Source organism: Megalobrama amblycephala, linkage group LG18 (genome assembly GCF_018812025.1).
Source record: "Megalobrama amblycephala isolate DHTTF-2021 linkage group LG18, ASM1881202v1, whole genome shotgun sequence".
Classification (NCBI taxonomy): Eukaryota; Metazoa; Chordata; class Actinopteri; order Cypriniformes; family Xenocyprididae; genus Megalobrama; species Megalobrama amblycephala.
In genome coordinates this window covers 17,288,023-17,309,934 of record NC_063061.1, presented here as the reverse complement: position 1 = coordinate 17,309,934, position 21,912 = coordinate 17,288,023, and the positions used below count along the sequence as shown (strand labels likewise).

The window sequence follows — 21,912 nt, the reverse complement described above, 5'->3', positions numbered from 1 at the left end:
TAGCCTGTTAATATCAAGGTCTCAAATCTGATCCAGGGAACATTTTTTTCAGTAATTTCGATAAACGACAAAGGAGAACGTTCATCACCAAATCTCACAATCCACATGAAAAAGAAACACTGAAGAGCATGTTACATGTAATTATATTTCATGTAGTGCTTATGAATAAATTACAATGATAAGGTGACATTCATATTTAACACTAATGGACAATGCTGACATTAAAAAAAAAAAAAACACAAGTTTACATAATTTAAACAATGAGTACAAACAACCCAACAAATGATTTCGGGCAAATATTAAACATTTTTTCAACAAAAATTAGTACACAATGCTCTAAGATGTTCTTAATAAAGTGGCCCTTATATTTTTAAAAATGGAAATACTGTGGAAGTCGTCTAAGGACTGAGAACCAAGCTAATGAGCCATCAGGGGAGTTTCAAGTACGGTTTATAATGGTCTTAGCATTTATTCTATATCCCACTGTGAATTGACACAGAGAGATTCAAATTATTAAAAGAGGTTGAACCAGATAGATGCAGGCTTTAACATTAAAATGGAAACATCTGGGTTTGTATGCATATCATGAAATGACACAATTCAGATGACATTTTTCATGCTCAGGTTACAATTGGACATGCATGTGATAGGAATATAAATGGTACAGGCATAATGTCATGTAATGCATTTGCATTAATCGCATGTTCATATTGTCCAAAAATAATGGCAATCTAACTTGCATAGGAAAATGCTACACACTCTGTGGTTTTAACAGTGGTATTAAGAGATAACTACATACACTACTGTTAAAAAGTTGGGGTCAGTTTTTTTTTTAAAGAAAACACTTATTTAGCAGGGATGCATTAAATTGATCAAAAATGACTGTAAGACATTTATAATGTTATAGTAGATTTCTAATTCAAATAAATGCTTGTTCCTCATGTTCCTAAAAAAATTTATCATGGTTTCCACAGCACAATATGAATCAGCACAACTGTTTTCAACATTGATAATAAGAAATGTTTTTTGAGCAGCAAATCAGCATATTAGATGATTTCAGTCTTCAGTGTCACATGATCCTTCAGAAATCATTCTAATATGCTGATTTGCTGCTCAAGAAACATTTCTTATTATCAATGGTGAAAACAGTTGCGCGACAGGCATTCATTACATTTTAAAATATATTAAAGATTTATTTCACAATATTACTGTTTTATTGTATTTTTGATCAACTACATGCAGCCATGATGAGCATAAGTGACTGCTTTCAAAAACATGAAGAATCTTACTAACCCCAAACTTTTGAATGTTAGTGTTAAATTAAATTGTAATTGTGAAAAGTGCATGTAGTTTGAAAACATATACAGAATGAGTCTTTTAATGCATCATGTCTTGGCAGAAACTACACAGTGCTGCTTATGACTAACTACAAAATCTGGAGCTGTAATAAAGACTTGACAAAATGAGGAAACTGAATCATCAGATTCATAAACTGTTAATACTCAAAAACTAATTCATATAATTCAGCCCGAGAGTTTATAGATGCTGGAATACTCGCAAATGCTTATTTAAACCGATTTAAAAAAAAAAATAAAAAAATGTGCATGAACATGTAAACAACAAATAATGGTTTTAACTGATGATTAACATCCATCGCATAGTGGAAGGCAGGAGAACTCCTGGGAAATATGCACCGATTGAAATCACTGATTGCTTGTGACTTCCTCTTGACATACACAAGAAATTCTCCTAAAATCTGTAAGATGTGACATGTCTCTGACCAGAAGTGTTTTGGGGTTGTGTAATATGATCCAAGGTAGACCAGGTAGGTGAATGTCTATATTTAGACAGATTTATGCTACAAAATGTAATGATTTCAACAGTTTCGTCACTTGTCTGTGTGGTGTATATATTGTGATATGTTTTGATGCTTTGATATGTTATGATAGGTTGGCTATTTGCAAACACCAAGACTTGGTTGCACTCAGTCCCACCTCTTTTAAGCTATTTGCTGGAGTGCATAGAATGCTGCTGAAGGTTCTCCATCCTGCAGTTGTAGCGCCTGTACCAATAAGACCCTACAAATGGATTCACAGTGTGAATGGACGCTAATCCAGTACTGACAGTTCTGTAGTGCAAATCATTTGGCCAGACTGGTGTTTTCTGCCCAGTGGGTTATTTCAAACTGGCTGGTGCTTCATAACAGCCCGTTTGGCACTTCAGTTGAAGAGAATAGAGTCAGGGTCTCGGTTGGCCATCTGGGCCATGTGTTTCAGAATGTCTTTTTTGGTGATGATGCCCAGTAAACGCCTGTGGGAAGACAGGAACAGATAATTACATTGAGCTTACCCGAATTTATGTGACGTATAACATTTCTGATGTAAGCAAATCATGGACACACTCAAAAATATGAGGTTGGAGCTGTAAAACTGAGCAAGCAAACCAAGCTTTTACCCGTTGTGAGTGACAAGACACTGGCGCAGACCAAGCTTGCGAAAGATGTCCACCACAATGTCCATGGCGGTGTGGTCTGTAACGGTAAACGGACTGAGATCCATGATACCACGAAGCTTCAACGGCGGAGGGCTGTTGGGTGGCTGTGGAGGTGTGTATTCAGTGAAGAAGATTCGGGAGGCGCTGACCACACCTTCCTGACGCTGACGAGCATTTTCTGCAAGAGAGAAATAGAGAATAAGAAACCTTCTCATGAGAGACCTATAATTCACATGAGTCCTATAATAACAAAGTAATTAAAGGGATAGTTCACTAAAATAACACCCTCATATCAGTCCAAACCTGTATGACTTTCTACTGCGGAACTGCTGAAGATAATCTTCTGAAGAATGTTTCAATGTTTTTGTCTACACAATGAAATTGGGTGCAAAACAACGACTTTGACCACTGAATTTCATTGTAAGAACAAAAAACACTTTAGTGTCTTACAGAAGAAAGTCATACAGATTTTGAACAACATGAGGTAAAAGAATATTTATCATTTAATCATTGGTAAACAATCGAAGATCTACAGGGGTTTTCACACCTAGCTTGCTTTTAGAGTTTGTTTCAGAACCTGGCATGTTTCCTCCCTTAGTTTGGTTATTTATGGCATATATAAACATGCCAATCACTCTCAGATCCGCACTCAAACAATCGGTCTGAGTTTGCCTGAATGGGGTGGTTTCAGCCTAATTGAAAGCAAACTCTGGAGTGGTTCGGTTATGGTGAGACCCAACAGATCATGAACCAAGTTGTATCAGAAGTCATAATGGAAATTGAATTACATAAAAAGCAGCGGTGCCTGATTCTGTCGATGAGCACTTTTTTTACTCTTTATGTTAAACTGTCCTGTAATTGCTTACAGGTACATTACAAGAATGCTGATAATATACATGTTACCAGATTAAGTAGGAATGAAGGCTTAAATACATCCATAAAAGTGTGTAAAGAAAGCCCATGGAGTTTGTCAATTCATCTTGGTGGATGCCGCTATAAGCAGAATCCTGGAATATAAACAGGTGCACTCTGACCAATGAGAGGACAGTCATGATGCGACTTGCATGAAGACAAAATGTTGCCTTGTGAAAATGAACTGAACCCATAAAAATGCAACATTGTAACAATTTAAAGGGTTAATTATTTAAAGGGTTAGTTAAAGCACCGAAAATACTTTTTTTGCGTAAAAACAAAACAAAAATAACAACTTTATTCAAGAATTTCTTCTCTTCCCTGTCATTCTCCTACGCTGCTGATGTTGTCAACACAGTGCAGTGCTTCCGGGTTGTACGTCAGAATGCCGACTCAGTCATTATTTTTGTTCTGTTTTTCCACACAAAAAGTATTCTTGTTGCTTTATAACATTAAGGTTGAACCACTCTAGTCACATGGACTATTTTAACAATGTCTTTACTACCTTTCTGGACCTTGAATTTGGTACTTGCGTTGCTTTCTATGGGGGATCAGAAACCTCTTGGATTTCATCAAAAATAACTTAATTTGTGTTTGAAGATGAACAAAGGTCTTATGGGTGTGGAATGACACGAGGGTGAGTAATTAATGATAGAAATGTCAGTTTTGGTGAACTAACCCTTTAAGTCCCTGTTTCAGAACAGGGCAAACAATGTACAATGTGGTCTGAAAACAGCAAATGAAAAATCTCTTACCAATAGAGATGACCAGATCCCTGCGCTGCACAAAGCCCACAAGTCTCTGAGACTCATGTGAGACGACCACAGGGAAACCGCTGTATGACGTTTCAGCAATGAGCGACTCGACTTCCTCCACACTCATCCCGTCCTGTGTGATCACGGAGAGTGGGGGGTCGCTACGGCGAGGTCGCATCACATCCATGGCCAGCGTCTTGTGGCTGAACTCCTCCTTAGACTCCAGGAAGGGGTAGCCGTTGAGACGGATGTGAGCCTCATAGATGCCCTCTCGACCCAGAGCATCTGCCACCCATTTACTAGTCATGGTGGCAGCCATGAGAGGCACGATGTATTCCAGACCGCCCGTTAGCTCAAACATGATGACCACCAGAGAGACGGTCATACGAGTCACACCACCTATGAAAGAAAGACAGACCTGAAAAAAGGCACCTGGACAAGCCACTTATGGCACATTTTTGACAGAAAACAGTTTGAATTAGTGTTGCCCCGATACTGGAATTTATAACTTCGATACGATACCTTGAAAAATATTGATATCCGATACAATTTTCGATACCATGGGGAAAACTGCCATGTTTACTGCCATACAGATTTTTTTATTATTAATTTCTCTCTTTTTCTTTTTTGATAATTTGGGTAATTTTGCTGCAATAGTTTTCACACAGCACAGGAAGGCTTTATTTGAAACTGAACTCAATAAAAAGACAAGTAAACAGTCAGTAATAAAATAAGAAGAAATAAACAAATTGCAAACAATAGCACAAATAAACAGATAAGGATAAAGAGACAGATGAAATAAACAGTGCTTTAAGTGTTTCAGGAGGGTCTAACAATAGTATTCGGTTGAGAAATTACAGAAATTAAATAAATTAAATGTAAAAAACAACACTGGATGTTCTTCATCAATGTAAAAATTAAATACAGATTAATGCTTACAATTAAAGTTACAAGAGCAGCGAGTGATTTCCTTAATTTTGTCTTTTGTTTTATGATTAACGTGACGGACAGCAGCAGGTTTATTAGGTTGCTGTCACTTTAAGAGCTTCTGCACAGATCCAATATACTGTTACACAACATGCGCTGTGTTCCCAAACTGACTGTTTAACTGAATAGGCCTACTCGCCAAGACGGGTATGCTGTGTATATTTGACCGTTTAAGTGCAATATTCAACGAAAACCAAGTCAATTTGGTACTTGCGAGCTCTTTGAGAGGCGGCTTTATGAGAGTGTCACTTATAAAGATCAGTGGTGCACCGCTTTTGGTATGAGCGCGAAACCTGTGGGAATGAGTAAATTCAACCGAAGTGAATGAGATGAGTGACGGTGCATGTCCACTGGCGCCATGTAGAGTGAGCGTTTTCAATTCATTCCTATGGAAGTTGAGCTTCACGCTCGTGTGTGAGCATAAAGCTCATCTTCCAAAGGAATGAACTGAAAATGCTCGCTCTGCTTCATGCCAGTGGAAACGCACCGTGAATGAGAGGCAGGGGGTGTGTGTCCCTTCACCATCGGAGAGAAGAGAAAGTGAGAACGCGCAGCTGGTATCGATGTATTGATACTGCAGAAAAGGAGTATTGGAATCGTTTCAGATATTTCAGTATTGATAGATATCAAAATATCTATATTTTTGACAACACTAGTTTGAATTAGTGTTGTCAAAAGTACCAACTTTGGTACTGAAATTTTAAAAATGTGACTATGCCAGCATTTACCCCTAGCATTCTGAGCGCTGTTGAGTGGATTCTTAAACATCTCTGATTTGCCATTGTGTTCACATGCTCAACAGATATGTCTGTGATTGGCTACAATGATCAACACATGGGAGCGTCTGAAAGCAAAGGAAGTATTTGAAAGCGGGAGCGTTTGAAAGCAGGTGTCTATCAGTGGACCGGTCTGCTGATAGACGACTGCTTTCAAATGCTCTCGTGTGTATCTGGCTAAGCGCTCGGTGAAGAGCGTCAAAGATGTTTATTTACAACATCTTTTTGAAGCATTGATCATTGTAGCCAATCACAGACATATCTGATGAGTGCGTGAACACAATAGCCAATCAGAGGTGTTTAAGAAGCCGCTCAACAGTGCTCAAAATGCTAGGGAGAAATGCTGGTATAGTCACATTTTTAAAATTTCACTTTTGACAGCACTAGTTTGAATAGAGTTGAATAGATTCTTACCCAAGCAGGCAGTAGCGCCCACCATAGCATAGAGGCCTGGGGTGATGCAGTCCGCTCCAGGTGAGCACCAGCCTCTAAAGATTACCCAGTCATGGTGGTAATATGCCAGCTGCTCCATACCCACACCGAGCAGCCTGCCCGCGATCGCTCCCACAGCCATACTGGGGATGAAGAGACCAGAGGGCACCTGGAGGAACACACGGGAGACGACAGTACAGACAACGGTTTGTGTAAACATTAAACTATTCGATAAGGAAATGGAAAGTGTGTCAAGACCTTGGGAGATGGAGGGAGGGATGGATGGATAATGGAAGAAAGGAAGATAGGATGGATGGCTTTGACCCAGTACCTTCATGCCGAAGGTCACCACAGTGATGAGCATCTTGAAGACCAGGGCGAGTGACAGCTGCCACAAGGCTGTGTAGACCTCATGTCCCGCTGGTCTGTCAGGCAGAGCGTCGCTGGTGCTCTTGGTGATGCTCACGTTGGTGTAGTTACACAGCTGTGAGGAATCCAGCAGGCCGCAATCATTGAACAGCTCAGAGATCAGCTCGCTGGTGCTCATACGCGTGTAGCTGTTGGGGAACGCCAGCAGAGCTGTGACCGCCGTAACAACCAGCACCTCCAGGACAGGGTAGTGACCCAGCCGCGTGGTCTTACGCCGGCGACACCACGCAATGTTTGCACGGATGAAGAAAGCTCCCCAGATTCCTCCGAAAATACCCAACAGGACAAAGGGAATGAGCTCCAGCAAGTGCCAAGGGGAGTGGAACTCCACGTAGAAGAGCACCAGCCTGCTGTTACCAAACGGGTTGATGGACCGAAGGGTGAAGGCCGCCACCAATGCAGCAAAGAAAGAGCGCCACAGCGTCTTCAGAGGAAAATAATAACTCACCTACAGGATAATGTGAGAGTGATTCTGGTCATTAAAATGCCACTTGATAATGTTGACAGTATGCAAACAGAAGTATGTGTGGAGAATGCTTGCCTCTTCCAGACTGAAGAGAACGCCACCGATCGGTGCGCCAAAAGCTACTGACACACCAACGGCTGCTGCAGCAGACAACACCTAATCAACATATGGAGAGAAGAAAGGTAGAAGTGAAACAATAGACCAAGCTTATCACAGAAAAGGCTTGGATCAACAAAGGCCTCAAATGTAAAAATAAAATGTGATCTTATGTTTGGTCTCGTCTTCATGATGTCGATAAAAACATTCTCACAATGAGTGTAAAACCACAAAAACAGGCAACCAGAATGTCCTTAGCAGCAAGCCGCAAAAATTTAACAACAAATGCTCCCTTAGAGCCACTGTATTTATAGAGAGAGACAGATGGGAGAAGAAGTTGTGCCTTGCTCCTTAAAAAAAAAAAAATCATCATAGTCCTTAGAACATACAATACCATTCAAGTTTGGGCTCTGTAAGGTCTTTTTTTTGTATTATGCTCACCAAGGCTGCAATTATTTGATCTAAAATACAGTAAAAACTGTAATATTGTGACATATTACAATTATATATATATAATTATTATGACCCATTTGAACAGTAGTGTAATAACAGCCATTTCTCTGCCTATTTGTGCTGTGATGATGAATAAAATTTCCTTTTATCTGTTCAGATAGCTCTGTACAGTATCTTTCTGAAGGATTCCAATGTTAGGAAAGAGATTTTACAAAATCTCTAATCATTTCAGTTAAATTTTAACAGTTTATTTGTCACACAGAGGAATAAGGAAAGTTCAAATTATACTGGATAATTTTGAGACAAACAAGGGTGTTTCTTAAAGCCAAATGTTTATTGCTCAGACACAGAATGGGCGGAAAATGATCATGAAAATCTAAAATATTTATAGTTACTTTATTTATATTGAATTGTGATAATATAATTCTAATTCGTTTCTTGGCACAAAAAGTTTAAGAACATTTTAATGGGTAAAAATCATACCTCACGTCTCTTTGCCTCATTCCTGCGGTACTTGGTGAAGAGGTGGCATAGGATGTTGCCACAGCAACAGGCCACATGGACCAGAGGCCCTTCTTTGCCCAGGCTGAGTCCAGATGACACAGCCAGCACCAAGGTGATGGTTTTAATCATAAGAGTCCATTTACCCAGGTAGCCCCTGATGATAAACCCACTCAAGATGGTCTTGATCTAGCAGGTCAAACAAAAACTGGGACATTTTAACAGTGGCCTATACTTTATTATGTAGCAATGCAACAACCTGTGTGTCAAAATGCAAGATTAAATATTATACAGGCACTAAAATTCTTTAGCTTACCTCAGGAATTCCAGAGCCACAGGCATATGGGGCAAAGGCCCTGACTAAAGACACAGCCAGGAAGGAGAAAAGCAGTGCCCAGCACACATACATCAGGTAATTCATGATGTAGGCAAAAGGGCCGTTGTTGGTGCCGACGATGAGCTCTGCCCAGCTTTTCCATTGAGGGCATTTGTCTCTCTCCTGGAAGGTTGTCTCGTTGGAGTTCCAACAGCAGTGCTCATGATTAAACCAGAAGCCGTTCAGACACACTCCCTCCTTCAGATCTGTCATCCAGTGGGCAGAGATGTCGATCCCACCAGCCAGGGCACCTGGAATCAAACAGAACAGCACATGCTATGAAACATCATGGTGAGGCCAGTTGTTCATGTTGTCACTTGTTCAATTGTTCATTTTTCAGATCTGACGGCCTATAATCACTCCTCATGATACTTGTGCTTTAAAGGTGCCCTAGAATTAAAAATTTAATTTATCTTGGCATAGTTAAATAACAAGAGTTCAGTACATGGAAATGACATACAGTGAGTCTCAAACTCCATTGTTTCCTCCTTATATAAATCTCATTTGTTTAAAAGACCTCCGAAGAACAGGCGAATATCAACATAACACCGGCTGTTACGTAACAGTCAGAGTGTACGCCCCCAATATTTGCATATGCCAGCCCATGATCGAGGCATTAGACAAGGGCAGCCAGTATTAAAGTCTGGATCTGTGCACAGCTGAATCGTCAGACTAGGTAAGCAAGCAAGAACAACAGCGAAAAATGGCAGATGGAGCGATAATAACTGACATGATCCATGATTACATGATATTTTTTAGTGATATTTGTAAATTGTCTTTATAAATGTTTCGTTAGCATGTTGCTAATGTACTGTTAAATGTGGTTAACGTTACCATTGTTTCTTACTGTATTCATGGAGACAAGAGCCGTCGCTATTTTCATTTTTAAACACTTGCAGTCTGTATAATTCATAAACACAACTTCATTCTTTATAAATCTCTCCAACAGTGTGTAATGTTAGCTTTAGCCATGGAGCAAAACCTCAAACTCATTCAGAATCAAATGTAAACATCCAAATAAATACAATACTCACATAATCAGATGCATGCATGCAGCATGCATGACGAACACTTTGTAAAGATCAATTTTGAGGGTTATATTAGCTGTGAACTTTGTTTATGCACTGTTTAAGGCAAGCGCGAGTTCTGTGGGTGGAAGCGTGAGCATTTAAAGGGGCCGCAGCATGAATCGGCGCATTTCTAATGATGCCCCAAAATAGGCAGTTAAAAAAATGAATTACAAAAAAATCTATTGGGTATTTTGAGCTGAAACTTCACAGAGACATTCAGGGGACACCTTAGACTTATATTACATCTTGTAAAAAAACATTCGATGGCACCTTTAATATTATAAAGATGACCAACCTGACATTAGTCCCACAAACAGCATGAGAAGCCAGCCAGAGAAGGCGTCGCTGATACTTTTCATCAGAGCCCAGGTTGACTCTTTACTCTTGGTAGCAATCTAAAATGTAGAGAAAATGAAGAACACAAGGAGTCAAGTCAAGTCACATTTATTTATATAGAACATTTCAGTCCAATAACGGTGTCGATAATGCAAAATTCGTCAATTATCAGCTTCAAATCAGCTTTTTCATCAATTTTTAAAATGGATACTGGATAAATAAATAAAAAAATAACATAACACTCCAAGTAAAACAGTGCTGTACTTAATTACAAAAAAACGGTACTGAACCATGAAAATGTGCTAAATTAAATAAATATACACTACCGCTCAAAAGTTTGGGATCAGTAAGATTTTTAATGTTTTTAAAAGAAGTTTCATCTGCTCACCAAGGGTGCATTTACTTAATTAAAAATACAGTAAAAACAGTAATTTTGTGAAATATTATTACAATTTAAAATGACTGTTTTCTATTTGAAAATATTTTAAAATGTAATTTATTCTTGTGTTGGCAAAGCTGAATTTTCAGCATCATTACTCCAGTCTTCAGTGTCACATGATCCTTCAGAAATCATTCTAATATGATGATTTGCTGCTCAAGAAAATAAAATTTTTTACTGACCCCAAACTTTTGAACGGTAGTGTAAAATGTTACAAAAGATTTGTATTTCAGATAAATGCTGTTCTTTTGAACTTTCTATTCATCAAGGAATCCTGAAAAAAAGTACACAATGTACACAACATTGATAATAATAACAAATATTTCATGAGGAACTAATCATCATATTAGAATGATTTCTGAAGGATCATGTGACACTGAAGACTGGAGTAATGATGCTGAAAATTCAGCTTTGCCATCACGAGAATAAATTACTTTGTAAAATATATTCAAATAGAAAACAGTTATTTTAAATTGTAATAATTTTTCACAATATTACTGTTTTTACTGTATTTTTAATTAAATAAATGTAGCCTTGGTGAGCAGACAAAACTTCTTCTAAAAACATTAAAAATCTTACCGATCCCAAACTTTTGAGCGGTAGTGTAAATATATGAATATATTAATTATATCAATAAATATAAAAACATGCATTCAAACTGAAACAAAATGTAACACTCTAAAAATGTATTGGTAAACAATTAAATTAACAAACTAACAATAAACAATACTTCTACAGTATTTATTAACCTTAGTTAATGTTACAAATGGAATCTTATTGTAAAGTGTTACCATTTCATAAAAATCCAAAGTCATGCTTAAAGATGGCCATCTTTAAATATCTACACAAAGGCCAGAGAACTGATTAGTCTCTCACTTTATTTGCTTCTATTTTAGAAGACTTGATGATTATCTTATCAAAATAACTAAATATCTACCACAGTGCTGATAAAAAAAAGAACTGAAATCAGATTTGTTTATATGTTTCTGTCGGCTTGCTTTCTCACGTCACTAGCTTTAAATATGCAACTTTGCCGGCTAATGAATGTATAAGTGATCAGCTGAAAATAAACTCATGCAGACAGATGGTAACAATCAAGCCATTAAACATTTGGGTCGGATGTGCGTGTATTTTTTGTCACACTGTCACTCGAGGTACTACTAATGTTAACGTCCTCTTAGCCTTGATGACAAAGATAGGCTACTGCTGTTTCTTCTCTGCTAATGCAGCATCTAGTCAGCAATTTAATTACTTTATAATGATATTACAACATGTAGTGGTACTGTAGTGTTCTTTATTCATACAATTTCTGTGTTTTAAACATGCATCTGAAGTGTCAGCGCTCAGCCTCAAGTGTCAAAATAAACAGCACAAAGCATCAGTGATTCTGCCTCTAGAGGTCGCTCTCATACTGTATGATGACAGTAGGGCTGGGCGATATATCGCATGAGATTGTCACGTGCATTTCGTCAGTAAAGCCGGTTCCCTGATTACCACTAAATCGCCATCACCTGCTTTCAAATGGAGCGGCATTTAATAGACAGAGCCGTAGTTCACTGACAAGCTACGCAATATCGCGTTCATTATCGAAGGCAATTCATCTGCGATATGAACGCGATATTGCGTAGCTTGTCAGTGAACTACGGTGAACAACTATCGACATGGTTTTTGCCGATAACCGATTATTCCACCAATCAGCTATCGGTGCCGATTAAATGGCAAAACCAACGAATCGGACGAGATCTAATCATCAACCAGACCAATCCACTGTTCAATTTTTGTTCTCGTGTAGTGTCAGTGCAGTCAGACTGGCGTTACTGAATATGAAATGTCTTTTAAACCCCAACTAAGCAAGTCAAAGGTGACTGTGGCAAGGAACTCTTTCAGGTGATGGAAAGTCAGGGGGTGGGGGTGCAGTGACATATGAATAAACATGGTGTGATAAGCTTATACTACGGCTCAAGTGTAATTTATTGGTTGGGATGACACAAAATGCATGATATAGATGTTTAAAAAGATTCAAATGAGTATTGTCACCTCTCTGTGGCGATCTCGGTCTTTAGATTTCTCCCGGACCCAATCGATAGTGTTGAAGTCTTCATATGTGCCGACCCCAGGCACCGGCTCATCTAGCAAATCCATCAGTTTAGGAACCCCATTAGGCCCATCTCCAGCTCCATATGAACCACCTGCACAGATAAGAAAGAGATATATATTATTAGGGTTGCAAAGGGGCGGAAAGTATCCGGTAAATTTCCGGTAAATTTCCGGAAACTTTCCACGGAAACTTAAGCTGGGGAATTTTGGAAATATTCCAATTTGGAAACTTTACAGGAATTTATGGGAATTTACGGGAATTTATTGGAAATTTTGGGACATTTATTTAAATTTATAATATTTATATAAAAAGTATCATATAAAAACAAATAAAAAAATGTTTAATTTTGTTTGGTCATAACATGAAATAACAGTTATTTATTTTTCGCATTCAATTAATTCTAATTTAGTAAATATGTAAAATAAATATATTTTTATTGCAGCAATTGTTATGTGTTATTTATTTCAGTGTCACATGATTCTTCAGAAATCATTCTAATATTCTGATCTGATACTCAGTTTTTAACATTGTTGGAAACAGTTGTGCTGCTGAATATTTTTTGGAACCTGTAATACTATTTTCAGGATTCACTGATTAACAAAAAGTTAAGAAGACAGAATTTATTCAAAATCTTTTCTAACAATATCACTTTTTGTTTATCAATCTGACACATCCTTGTATAAAAGTAATCAACTGACCCCCCAAATTTTGAATGGTAGTGTATATTGTAACAAAAGATTTCTATTAAAAAATTCTGTTCTTTAAATTTTTATAGAATCCTGAAAAAGTATCACAGGTTATAAAAAATATTAAGCAGCACAACTGTTTCAAACATTGATAACTGAAGGATCATGTGACACTGAAGACTGGAGTAATGATGCTGAAATCAGCTTTATCACAGGAATAAATTATATTTTTATGTATATCAAAATATAAAACCATTATTTTAAATTGTATTGATGTTTCACAATATTACTGTTTTTTTCTGTATTTCTGATCAAATGTGCATGTTATGGACTGGGGGAATGCACAGAGCATGCAGGGGGCGTGGCCTCAATAGCCCTGCAATAAGTCATGTGACTGTGATTGAGGAATGTGCAGGGTAAAAATTGAATTAAAATTGCATTAAATATGGTTGTTTAACCAAAACTATGCAGCAAGATGTTCTTTTCAACTACATTTAAGTACCCTGTTATAGGCTAACCTGTAATTTTGCAAATTCTCTGTTTATTCCCATTAATTCCCGTTAATTCCCATATATTCCCGTTAATTCCCATTTATTCCTGTTAATTCCCATGGAAAGTTTCCAGCTTTGAAAATTCCCGGAATTTTGCAACCCTATATATTATGCATACAGTTCAAAAGTGCTAATAAATAACAAGCTGTGACAGTTCAAGGCCTTAGGTGGAATGCCAAAATGATCACAAGAGCCCTTTATCTGGAACATTTTCCTCCAAAATGACCAGAGGGGCCTGAAGACCTGGATTTGCACTGGTCCCTTAAACCTGCTTTTCTTTAACGAGGAATTATTCATGTTAGAAGCCAAGGGTTGGGATAATCTCATCACTACCGTTTAAAAGTTGTTGTTTTTGTTTTAATGTTTTAGAAAAAAAGTCTCTTATGCTCACAGAGGCTGCATTTATTTACCAGCCCCCATTTAGTGGGAAAGGGGTAAAAGGTTGTCACATTTATGGTAGCACACATTCCTGTTCCAGTGTTCACAGTTCTTCACATGACTTTCATTAGAACGATTTTACTAGTACCAAGAACAGGAAATAAACTTACTCAACAGAAAACACAGCAATAAAACTAGCTATGGTTAATTATCAACCTTCTAGAAGCCAAGCTTAATTATATATTGATTACTACGCCATCACATGTGCATAAGGACACAAAGAGTACAACATAAATGTTAGTGTTTCAGAAAAAATGACCAATAAACTGTGTGAAAGTCCCTAATCACACATCACACACTTCAAAACAACTGATATCAAACGCTGAGGAAGTTCAAGGGAAACGGATGGATGTGAAAACCTGACACCGGTAAAAACATGAAACTAGCTACAATAGAAAAAACTAGAGGGTACACTTTGATCTCATTGATAAAAGGATTTCTGTCAGGGGGGGCGGCAAATACCGAAGCTGTGACCTCAGCGAATTCTCACCACTATTTTCTCACAGACACACAAACACCAGAGACCTATACGTTACACATTTGCCCCCAAACCTATATCAAGTGGTGAGAGAAAGGGGAAAAAAAAACGATGGGAATCTCAATGAATAAGGATAAAACCGGGTGGCATATATTGTCACCTCTCCACATTATTATTGTCACTGGGGCCATTTTCAGTCCCCTTTGTCTCATTTGACTATAAATGCAACACATGGGTTTGGGTAGATCTGGCACTCACCTGAGCCATAGTCCCGGTCCAGAGGAGGCACGTCATCTGTGCTGGAAAAGTCCAGCGTGGCTCCTGCGATCTCCACCATGTCCTCATCGCTGGTTCCACTCTGCAGGCTGTTGAAGCTCTCACTGCAATAGCCAGCGTTGTCCATCGTTCCTCCAGACTGTGGAGGACATAGAAATGTCCTTTGACCTGAGCATAAGAGGCTCCATTTAAGTTAACTATTAATGTTTACCATGCGCTTCTAGATTGAATAGTAACTGCATATTTACATCATGACTTTTAAATTCCATTTATTATAATTATGGACTGAGCATTAAAAAACAGCTGCACTCTGAATATAGAATTTACAATAGTGACATCAAGAATTAAATAATAAGAATGTATTACCAGCAAACCTACGCAGAAAATGAATTTAAAAACCATAAAAATGAACTCTCTTTAGTTACATGGTTTTTATTTTTTAATGTACAGCCTTGGGTACATTAACAAATAAATAAAAACAAAATACAGAAATAAAGTTAAATAAAACAATATTCAAAAATATTAACTTTCTTATTTTTCAAACTCAATCTTGTATTTAGCTATTGTTTGAACTTCTGACTTTATGATTAAAAGCAAAAGCTTTTTTTCACTATATTTACATGTATGTATAATAAATAGCAGATTAGATTAAAGGTGTACCATCTGAGTTACTAAACCAAAGCTAATGACATCAGCAAACTTCAAATATGGGTCATTTTAGCTTAGCCAACTAGCTTGCAAAAGAAATATGAGGAATATGGTCAATGGCAGCAAAATGCCGTAGAGAAAATGCGCATGTAACACTCCTACTGTGATTCATCTCTGATTTAAGCTCTCAGCAATTGGGAACTATGACAAATTCAGAAAAATACTCTCAAGAGGCTGGTTAGCAGGATAGCTAAAAGGGTTGCCTGCTAACCAGCTGTAATTTTCTTAAGCTTAAGAACCATGGCATCAAGCTGAACTGTTGCAGAACATATTTATAATGTTAACATGTCGCACACTGCATGTAACTAGGTTAAAGTGAAACTAGTAAACATTTACCTTGTTTGCTATCTTGTGTCACTCAAGCGCCGATGCCAATGACGTACAAATTAAGACATATACAGCCGAGTGCCGATACATAAGATCTGTGAAGACTTCAGCATTCGATTAAGAATGTCTCGGACAGCTGTCCACTGTCACTACTGTCCAACAATCTAGCTTTAATCTAATTTTTTTAATTAATAGATTTTAAATTCATAGATTTTTTTTAAAATGTATTGATTATTTCTTATTTAAGTAAGTTTATTTAATAAATTGTGAATAGGTGTGTTCACTGTATATAAGGTGTGCTTATAATTTTAACTGCAGTGTGTTATTTGATATTACGTTTAAAGTTAATATTCATATATATATATATTATAAATTAAGATTTTTTTAAATGAGCTAAATTACTTTATCATTATTACAAATCTGTAATTACAAATAGCCTGTTTAAATATATGACATGCAAGTGTCAATAAAAAGAACATTAAAACAGCCTAGCTATATGCTAGTTTACCAAAAATGCTTGTCACATTCGGCAGTACACTTTAACCATATCTCAAAGAACATGTGATGTTCATTGCTATATGCAAATTACAAAATGACACATGGACAGTATACACACAACGAGTGGCTCAATGTTGCCATCTATAGGTGACAGTGCAAGACAAACTGGAGCCGACCTATAGACCTACTCTTGATCACGCAGAGTGTGATTACATTTGTTACAACAATTACGTGTTACTGAACCTAATGGACTTCGTGCTGTCCTGAACCGTATGGACTTTGTGTTGTCATGAACCGTATGGACTTTGTTTTAGCCTATTTCTTTAAATGGCATCAATACTGTTCTGTATAAAAACATGTAGTGTTGATCACAAAAAAGTGATAGTGCACAGATTTTCCAAAAACAAATATTTTTAGAACTTTTCAGTTTGTTCTGATTAAATAAGTAGATTGAGGGACAGGATCGCACTGTTCTGTCATTTGGAGCACATGCTGAACTTTCACCGCTCAGCTGTGTGAGGTTGTGCAGCATTATGCTATTATTAATGCATAAAACTTTTTTTAAATTATTAAATCAATTTAGAGTTAAATTTAAAATGCATATGAATGTTTAAGAGAACTTTTTATATTAGGTCTTGTTATTAATCACCCCTTATTTTAGGTTTTTCCCCTCCATTTTAAATGGTCCTTTGGTGTGACAAATCAAAACTGCATGCATAATAACTAATTACAAGATTAAGTGAAATACTGTTGCAATCTTTTCATATCAGTTGCATTATTCTGCCTGTGCATACATTAATTTTCTTATATTAATTATATTCATATTGAATTGACTGATGCAACGGCATGCAAGACTCTTAGTATGAACAGGCCACATGCTATCTGAATGTACTTGATGACCTATTGATTTAGAGAGATGGACGGGAACATACTTTTCTCTTGAAAATGATGTTAAACTTATGAAAAAGAGATAAGCAACTTCTTTGTATTCTCAATTCTCAAATAAGTTCCTTTGCAGATATCCCAATATGAGATCTGGTGCATGCAATGTTTTCATTTTTTTTTTTTTTTTATACTGCTGAATTGTAATTTGTTGGATATAGCTTTTATATAAAAGGAATCTAATAATGATGTAAAAAGCATGCTACTGTAAATCTAAATGTAAAACATTTAGTGCAGCACTTCCGAGAATAACTTTTTACTTCCATCAATCAAGCTAGATGACATTAATGCCTATTTAAGCTTATGTAAACTCTCAAATATTTACTAAACACGTGATTTTATCTTGGCCGTGGCCTTTAAGCATAGTAAGAGAGCAGAAGAGACGGATAGACAGAGAGGGTGGGGAGGTAAGATCAATGTTGCAGGGTTATAAATACACATGGTCATTGCAAAGCTTAAGCAAATCTCCTGGACACACTGACATACCACGGTTTTGAAGGGAATAACACCACCAAAATGAATCTGCATCACTTTCATCTGGCAAAATTTGGATTTTGCACACTGATCTTGCTAGTTCTGATGTATCAGGTGGGTTTACACCTCTTTCCAACAATTTTTTTTTTACAGGTAGCGAGAACATGTGATACCAGGTTGGCAGGCGTGAAAATGTTTCTTTTGTTAAAAAACTGCTTCTTCACTTTTATCAGAATTACTGCACTGAGAAAATGGTGTAGGTATATCAGTTTTCACTGAGAAATTACTATTAAATTTCACAAATTATTACAAAGAAATTGAATTAAACAAAGACGACAATAGTATTTTCTTGTAAAATCTTCAGCTACAACTTTTACAAAAAAATTACAAAAATTTACAAAAATATATATATTTTTTACAGTCTAGGTAGCACTTTGCTATATGAACCATACTAGGCTATATAACATTTATTAATCTTAGTTAACGCAATTTATTTTTTAAAATCAAACGCTGTTTGACATGAAAAATGCACTGTTAAATACCATCGTCAAATGTATTTTTATTAACAAAGATGAATAAATGCTGTTAAATATATGGCTCATTATTATTGTTAACTAAGTGTTGCCCTATAAAATTAAAGTTATTATTAATAAAAAGTTAAAAGTTAACTTATTGTTATTATGTTAATGCATATGTTACCTATATGTTAGGTATCTACTGTGCCATTAGCGACTTCTGAGGTGCGATCGGATCTTCAGTCATCACATATACTGCACCGCAAGATACGAATGTCCCCTTTGTGGCGAATCATGGGGTTCAAACCATATGGAGCGTACTGCCATGACAACATAGAGTGCACTACAGGATTATGCAGGTACGTCACTGCTGCCATCCATCTCCTTTCATCAAGTCCTAAACTGCCCTATTTGAAAACTTATTATATTTTCTACCCCCAGGAATGGTCATTGTTCTTTTAATGAGCCTGTTCATTCATAGCGGAGTGGAAGACTGAAATATATTCATTTATGTGTCAACCCAATTAATATATACTATTATATGCCATAGCATTGTGTGTGTAGGCTAAAGTTGCAAGCACTTTAATTTTTTAACTGTATGTAGTGCAGTATTGTGTAGTGCATATGGAGAAGTCTCACTTGAAAAGTTACATTGGTTTCACTGTAGATGTTTTATGTTCAAGGCATTTAATAACACTATTTATGGTCATTAACATATTGGGGTTTGTGTTTGACTTGCCCCAAACTTTAATTCTGTAAGTGCATTGTAATTAAAAAGCTGTATTAATCTGTAAGAGCATCTGTTTTAATTTGTAGACCATTTTAAGAGCTATAATATATGTATAAAATAATGTGATATTTGATATAAAGTACTGTATTTGATATGCTATGTGGGCATACGGAAGGCTTCAGTAGTGAACCTTAAAATCAATACTAGGCATAGTGCCAGTAAGAGAACGTGCACAGCTGCACACATCTTTCTCAGGATGGTCTGAGTTCTCTGAAAAGCCAGTTCTGATGACAAAGGCCCCTAAAGTTAGCAAGAGGAGTATTTGCACAAGAATGTACTGTAACAGACTGATGTCATTGTACTGTGAACGACCTCCACATGTACCCAGATTGCATGTCCTTTTCTGACATGAAAGATCAAAGTTTATGTTTGTCAAATAAAACACTAAAAATACCTCTGTTTCTGTAACAGTTCCATTCTTTTAGTTTATGCTTTTTTAACTATTGTTGTGATACACAATTGTGATGTGTTCATATTTGAGTATGCATGTTTTCGAAGCACGTAGCCTACAAAAAACTTTTGAAAACAAACAAAAATGTCCCTAAAATCAAACATATTTATTATTGTTTTAAAGGGTTAGTTCACCCAAAAATGAAAATTCTGTCATTTATTACTTACCTTCATGCCGTTCCACACCTGTATGACCTTCGTTAATCTTCGGAACGCAAATTGAGATATTTTTGTTGAAATCCGATGGCTCAGTGAGGCCTGCATAGCCAGCAATGACATTTCCTCTCTCAAGATCCATTAATGTACTAAAAACATATTTAAATCAGTTCATGTGAGTACAGTGGTTCAATATTAATATTATAAAGCGACGAGAATATTTTGGTGCGCCAAAAAAACAAAATAACTACTTATTTAGTGATGGCCGATTTCAAAACACTGCTTCATGAAGATTCAGAGTGTTATGAATCAGCGTATCGAATCATGATTCAGATCGCGTGTCAAACCGTCAAACTGCTAAAATCACGTGACTTTGGTGCTCCGAACAGTTGATTCGACACACTGATTAATTTGTGCTCCGATGCTTCCTGAAGCAGTGTTTTGAAATCGGCCATCACTATATAAGTCGTTATTTTGTTTTTTTGGTGCACCAAAAATATTCTCTTCACTTTATAATGTTAATATTAAACCGCTGTACTCACATGAACTGATTTAAATATGTTTTTAGTACCTTTATGGATCTTGAGAGAGGAAATGTCATTGCTCCCTATGAAGGCCTCACGAAGCCATCGGATTTTAACTAAAATATCTTAATTTGTGTTCCGAAGATTAACGAAGGTCATACAGGTGTGGAACGGCATAAGGGTGAGTAATTAATGACATTATTTTCATTTTTGGGTGAACTAACACTTTAATAATTAACTATATAAGACCAACAATATGCAAATTTACTATCACATATGCTGATATTTAGTTTAACAGTCCAATGATTTTTTTGCTCTAGGGGGCTACAAGTGACTGTGTCTGTATAAGTGAATCATTGAATCAACTTTTTATTCGTTCGATCATCAAGCCCATTCATTATGGAACAAAACACAACTGTTGGCTGATTCTGCTGATTGACTTCATTTGGAACTATTTTCTTTGCTGGAGCAACAATAGGCAAATTTCACTATTAACTTGTTCTTTATTGAACTATTGTGTACAGTGTTGGGGGTAACGCAGTACATGTAATGTGAGTGAAGTAATCAGATTACTTTCAAGTAACTAGTAAAGTAATGTATTATTTTTAAATTTACAACAAAATATCTGAGTTACTTTTTCAAATAAGTGACACAAGATACTTTGATTTCCTATTTATTGACTGACAGCTCTCCTGCCTGCATGTTGAGAGAAATCATGAGTTAGTGTGTGTAGAGGCGTTGTGTGTAAACATGATGGTTATTGTAGTTCTAGACTAAATGTGAACATGCATTTACTCATCTCACTTACACAAAAACAGATTCAGTATTCCTCAAAATAAATAAAAACTATTACATAAACTTGCACTAATTAAATATGTTAAAAAAAACATAATTTATGTATTTAATCTCACTTTATTAACCAATGTCTTTGCTGCTGAACTTTGATTATCCAATTTAACCATAGCAATAAGCAAACATCACATTATATAAACATCACATTTGTGTTTCATTTTTGTTTTTATTGTTGAAGAGTGCTGAACTTTCTTGTCTGAGTTACGCCCTCTACTGTACAGGCGTGAATTTGCATTTCCTTCAGCCTGAGGTTTATTATTTTCAGTTAGGCCTATCTATGGTGTGAAAAGGTCTTTACATTTGCCAAAAATAGAACAACTTTTTTTTGTTATTAAAACAAACAAACAAACAAGCCCAGATGTGAAAAAGTAACGCAAAAGTAACGCAACACATTACTTTCCATAAAAAGTAACTAACACAATTAGTTACTTTTTTTTAGGGAGTAACGCAATATTGTAATGCATTACTTGTAAAAGTAACTTTTGTGTAGTAAAAAAATAAACCTGACTCGCAATCTATTGGTGTGAATGAATCTAAATAGGCTGAATCATTTTGTAAACAACAACAGAAGCTACATCTTCTTCGTGTCAGTGGTACAGTTGTTGATCTAAGTGTGTTGCATTATATA

General features: G+C 36.5%; 2 protein-coding genes across 3 annotated transcripts; one reads left to right on the top strand and one right to left on the bottom strand.

Moving 5' to 3' along the window:
• Positions 1-124: 124 nt before the first annotated feature.
• Positions 125-16,211, bottom strand: clcn5a (chloride channel, voltage-sensitive 5a). 2 transcript variants are annotated; one of them, XM_048165780.1, is made up of 12 exons: positions 16,093-16,211; positions 15,031-15,216; positions 12,559-12,710; positions 10,042-10,141; positions 8,617-8,927; positions 8,283-8,489; positions 7,326-7,406; positions 6,687-7,232; positions 6,338-6,524; positions 4,161-4,559; positions 2,455-2,671; positions 125-2,310 (listed from the first exon to the last, which is right to left on the bottom strand). In XM_048165780.1, exons 2-12 carry the CDS (start codon positions 15,173-15,175, stop codon positions 2,220-2,222), a joined length of 2,436 nt encoding a protein of 811 aa, XP_048021737.1. In that variant the 5' UTR covers positions 15,176-15,216; positions 16,093-16,211; the 3' UTR covers positions 125-2,219. The 2 variants fall into 2 exon arrangements, with proteins under 2 accessions (XP_048021737.1, XP_048021738.1); XM_048165781.1 differs by having other exon boundaries at positions 15,031-15,187; positions 16,093-16,153.
• Positions 16,212-17,954: 1,743 nt separating this feature from the next.
• Positions 17,955-19,695, top strand: si:dkey-22f5.9 (liver-expressed antimicrobial peptide 2-like). Its single transcript, XM_048167326.1, has 3 exons — positions 17,955-18,111; positions 18,708-18,871; positions 18,954-19,695. The coding sequence occupies exons 1-3, from the start codon at positions 18,040-18,042 to the stop codon at positions 18,991-18,993; spliced, it is 276 nt and encodes a 91-aa protein (XP_048023283.1). The 5' UTR covers positions 17,955-18,039; the 3' UTR covers positions 18,994-19,695.
• The last annotated feature ends 2,217 nt before the right edge of the window (positions 19,696-21,912 follow it).

Bases quoted from the DNA above. Each gene is read 5' to 3' on its own strand.
- si:dkey-22f5.9 (XM_048167326.1), top strand. From the start codon at position 18,040: ATGAATCTGCATCACTTTCATCTGGCAAAATTTGGATTTTGCACACTG. The intron at 18,112-18,707 runs GTGGGTTTACAC...CCTATATGTTAG, and splicing joins TGCTAGTTCTGATGTATCAG to GTATCTACTGTGCCATTAGC. The intron at 18,872-18,953 runs GTACGTCACTGC...TTCTACCCCCAG, and splicing joins TGCACTACAGGATTATGCAG to GAATGGTCATTGTTCTTTTA.
- clcn5a (XM_048165780.1), bottom strand. From the start codon at position 15,175: ATGGACAACGCTGGCTATTGCAGTGAGAGCTTCAACAGCCTGCAGAGT. The intron at 10,142-12,558 runs GTGACAATACTC...TCTACATTTTAG, and splicing joins ACCGAGATCGCCACAGAGAG to ATTGCTACCAAGAGTAAAGA. The intron at 4,560-6,337 runs GTAAGAATCTAT...TTTCTTTCATAG, and splicing joins GGGCGCTACTGCCTGCTTGG to GTGGTGTGACTCGTATGACC.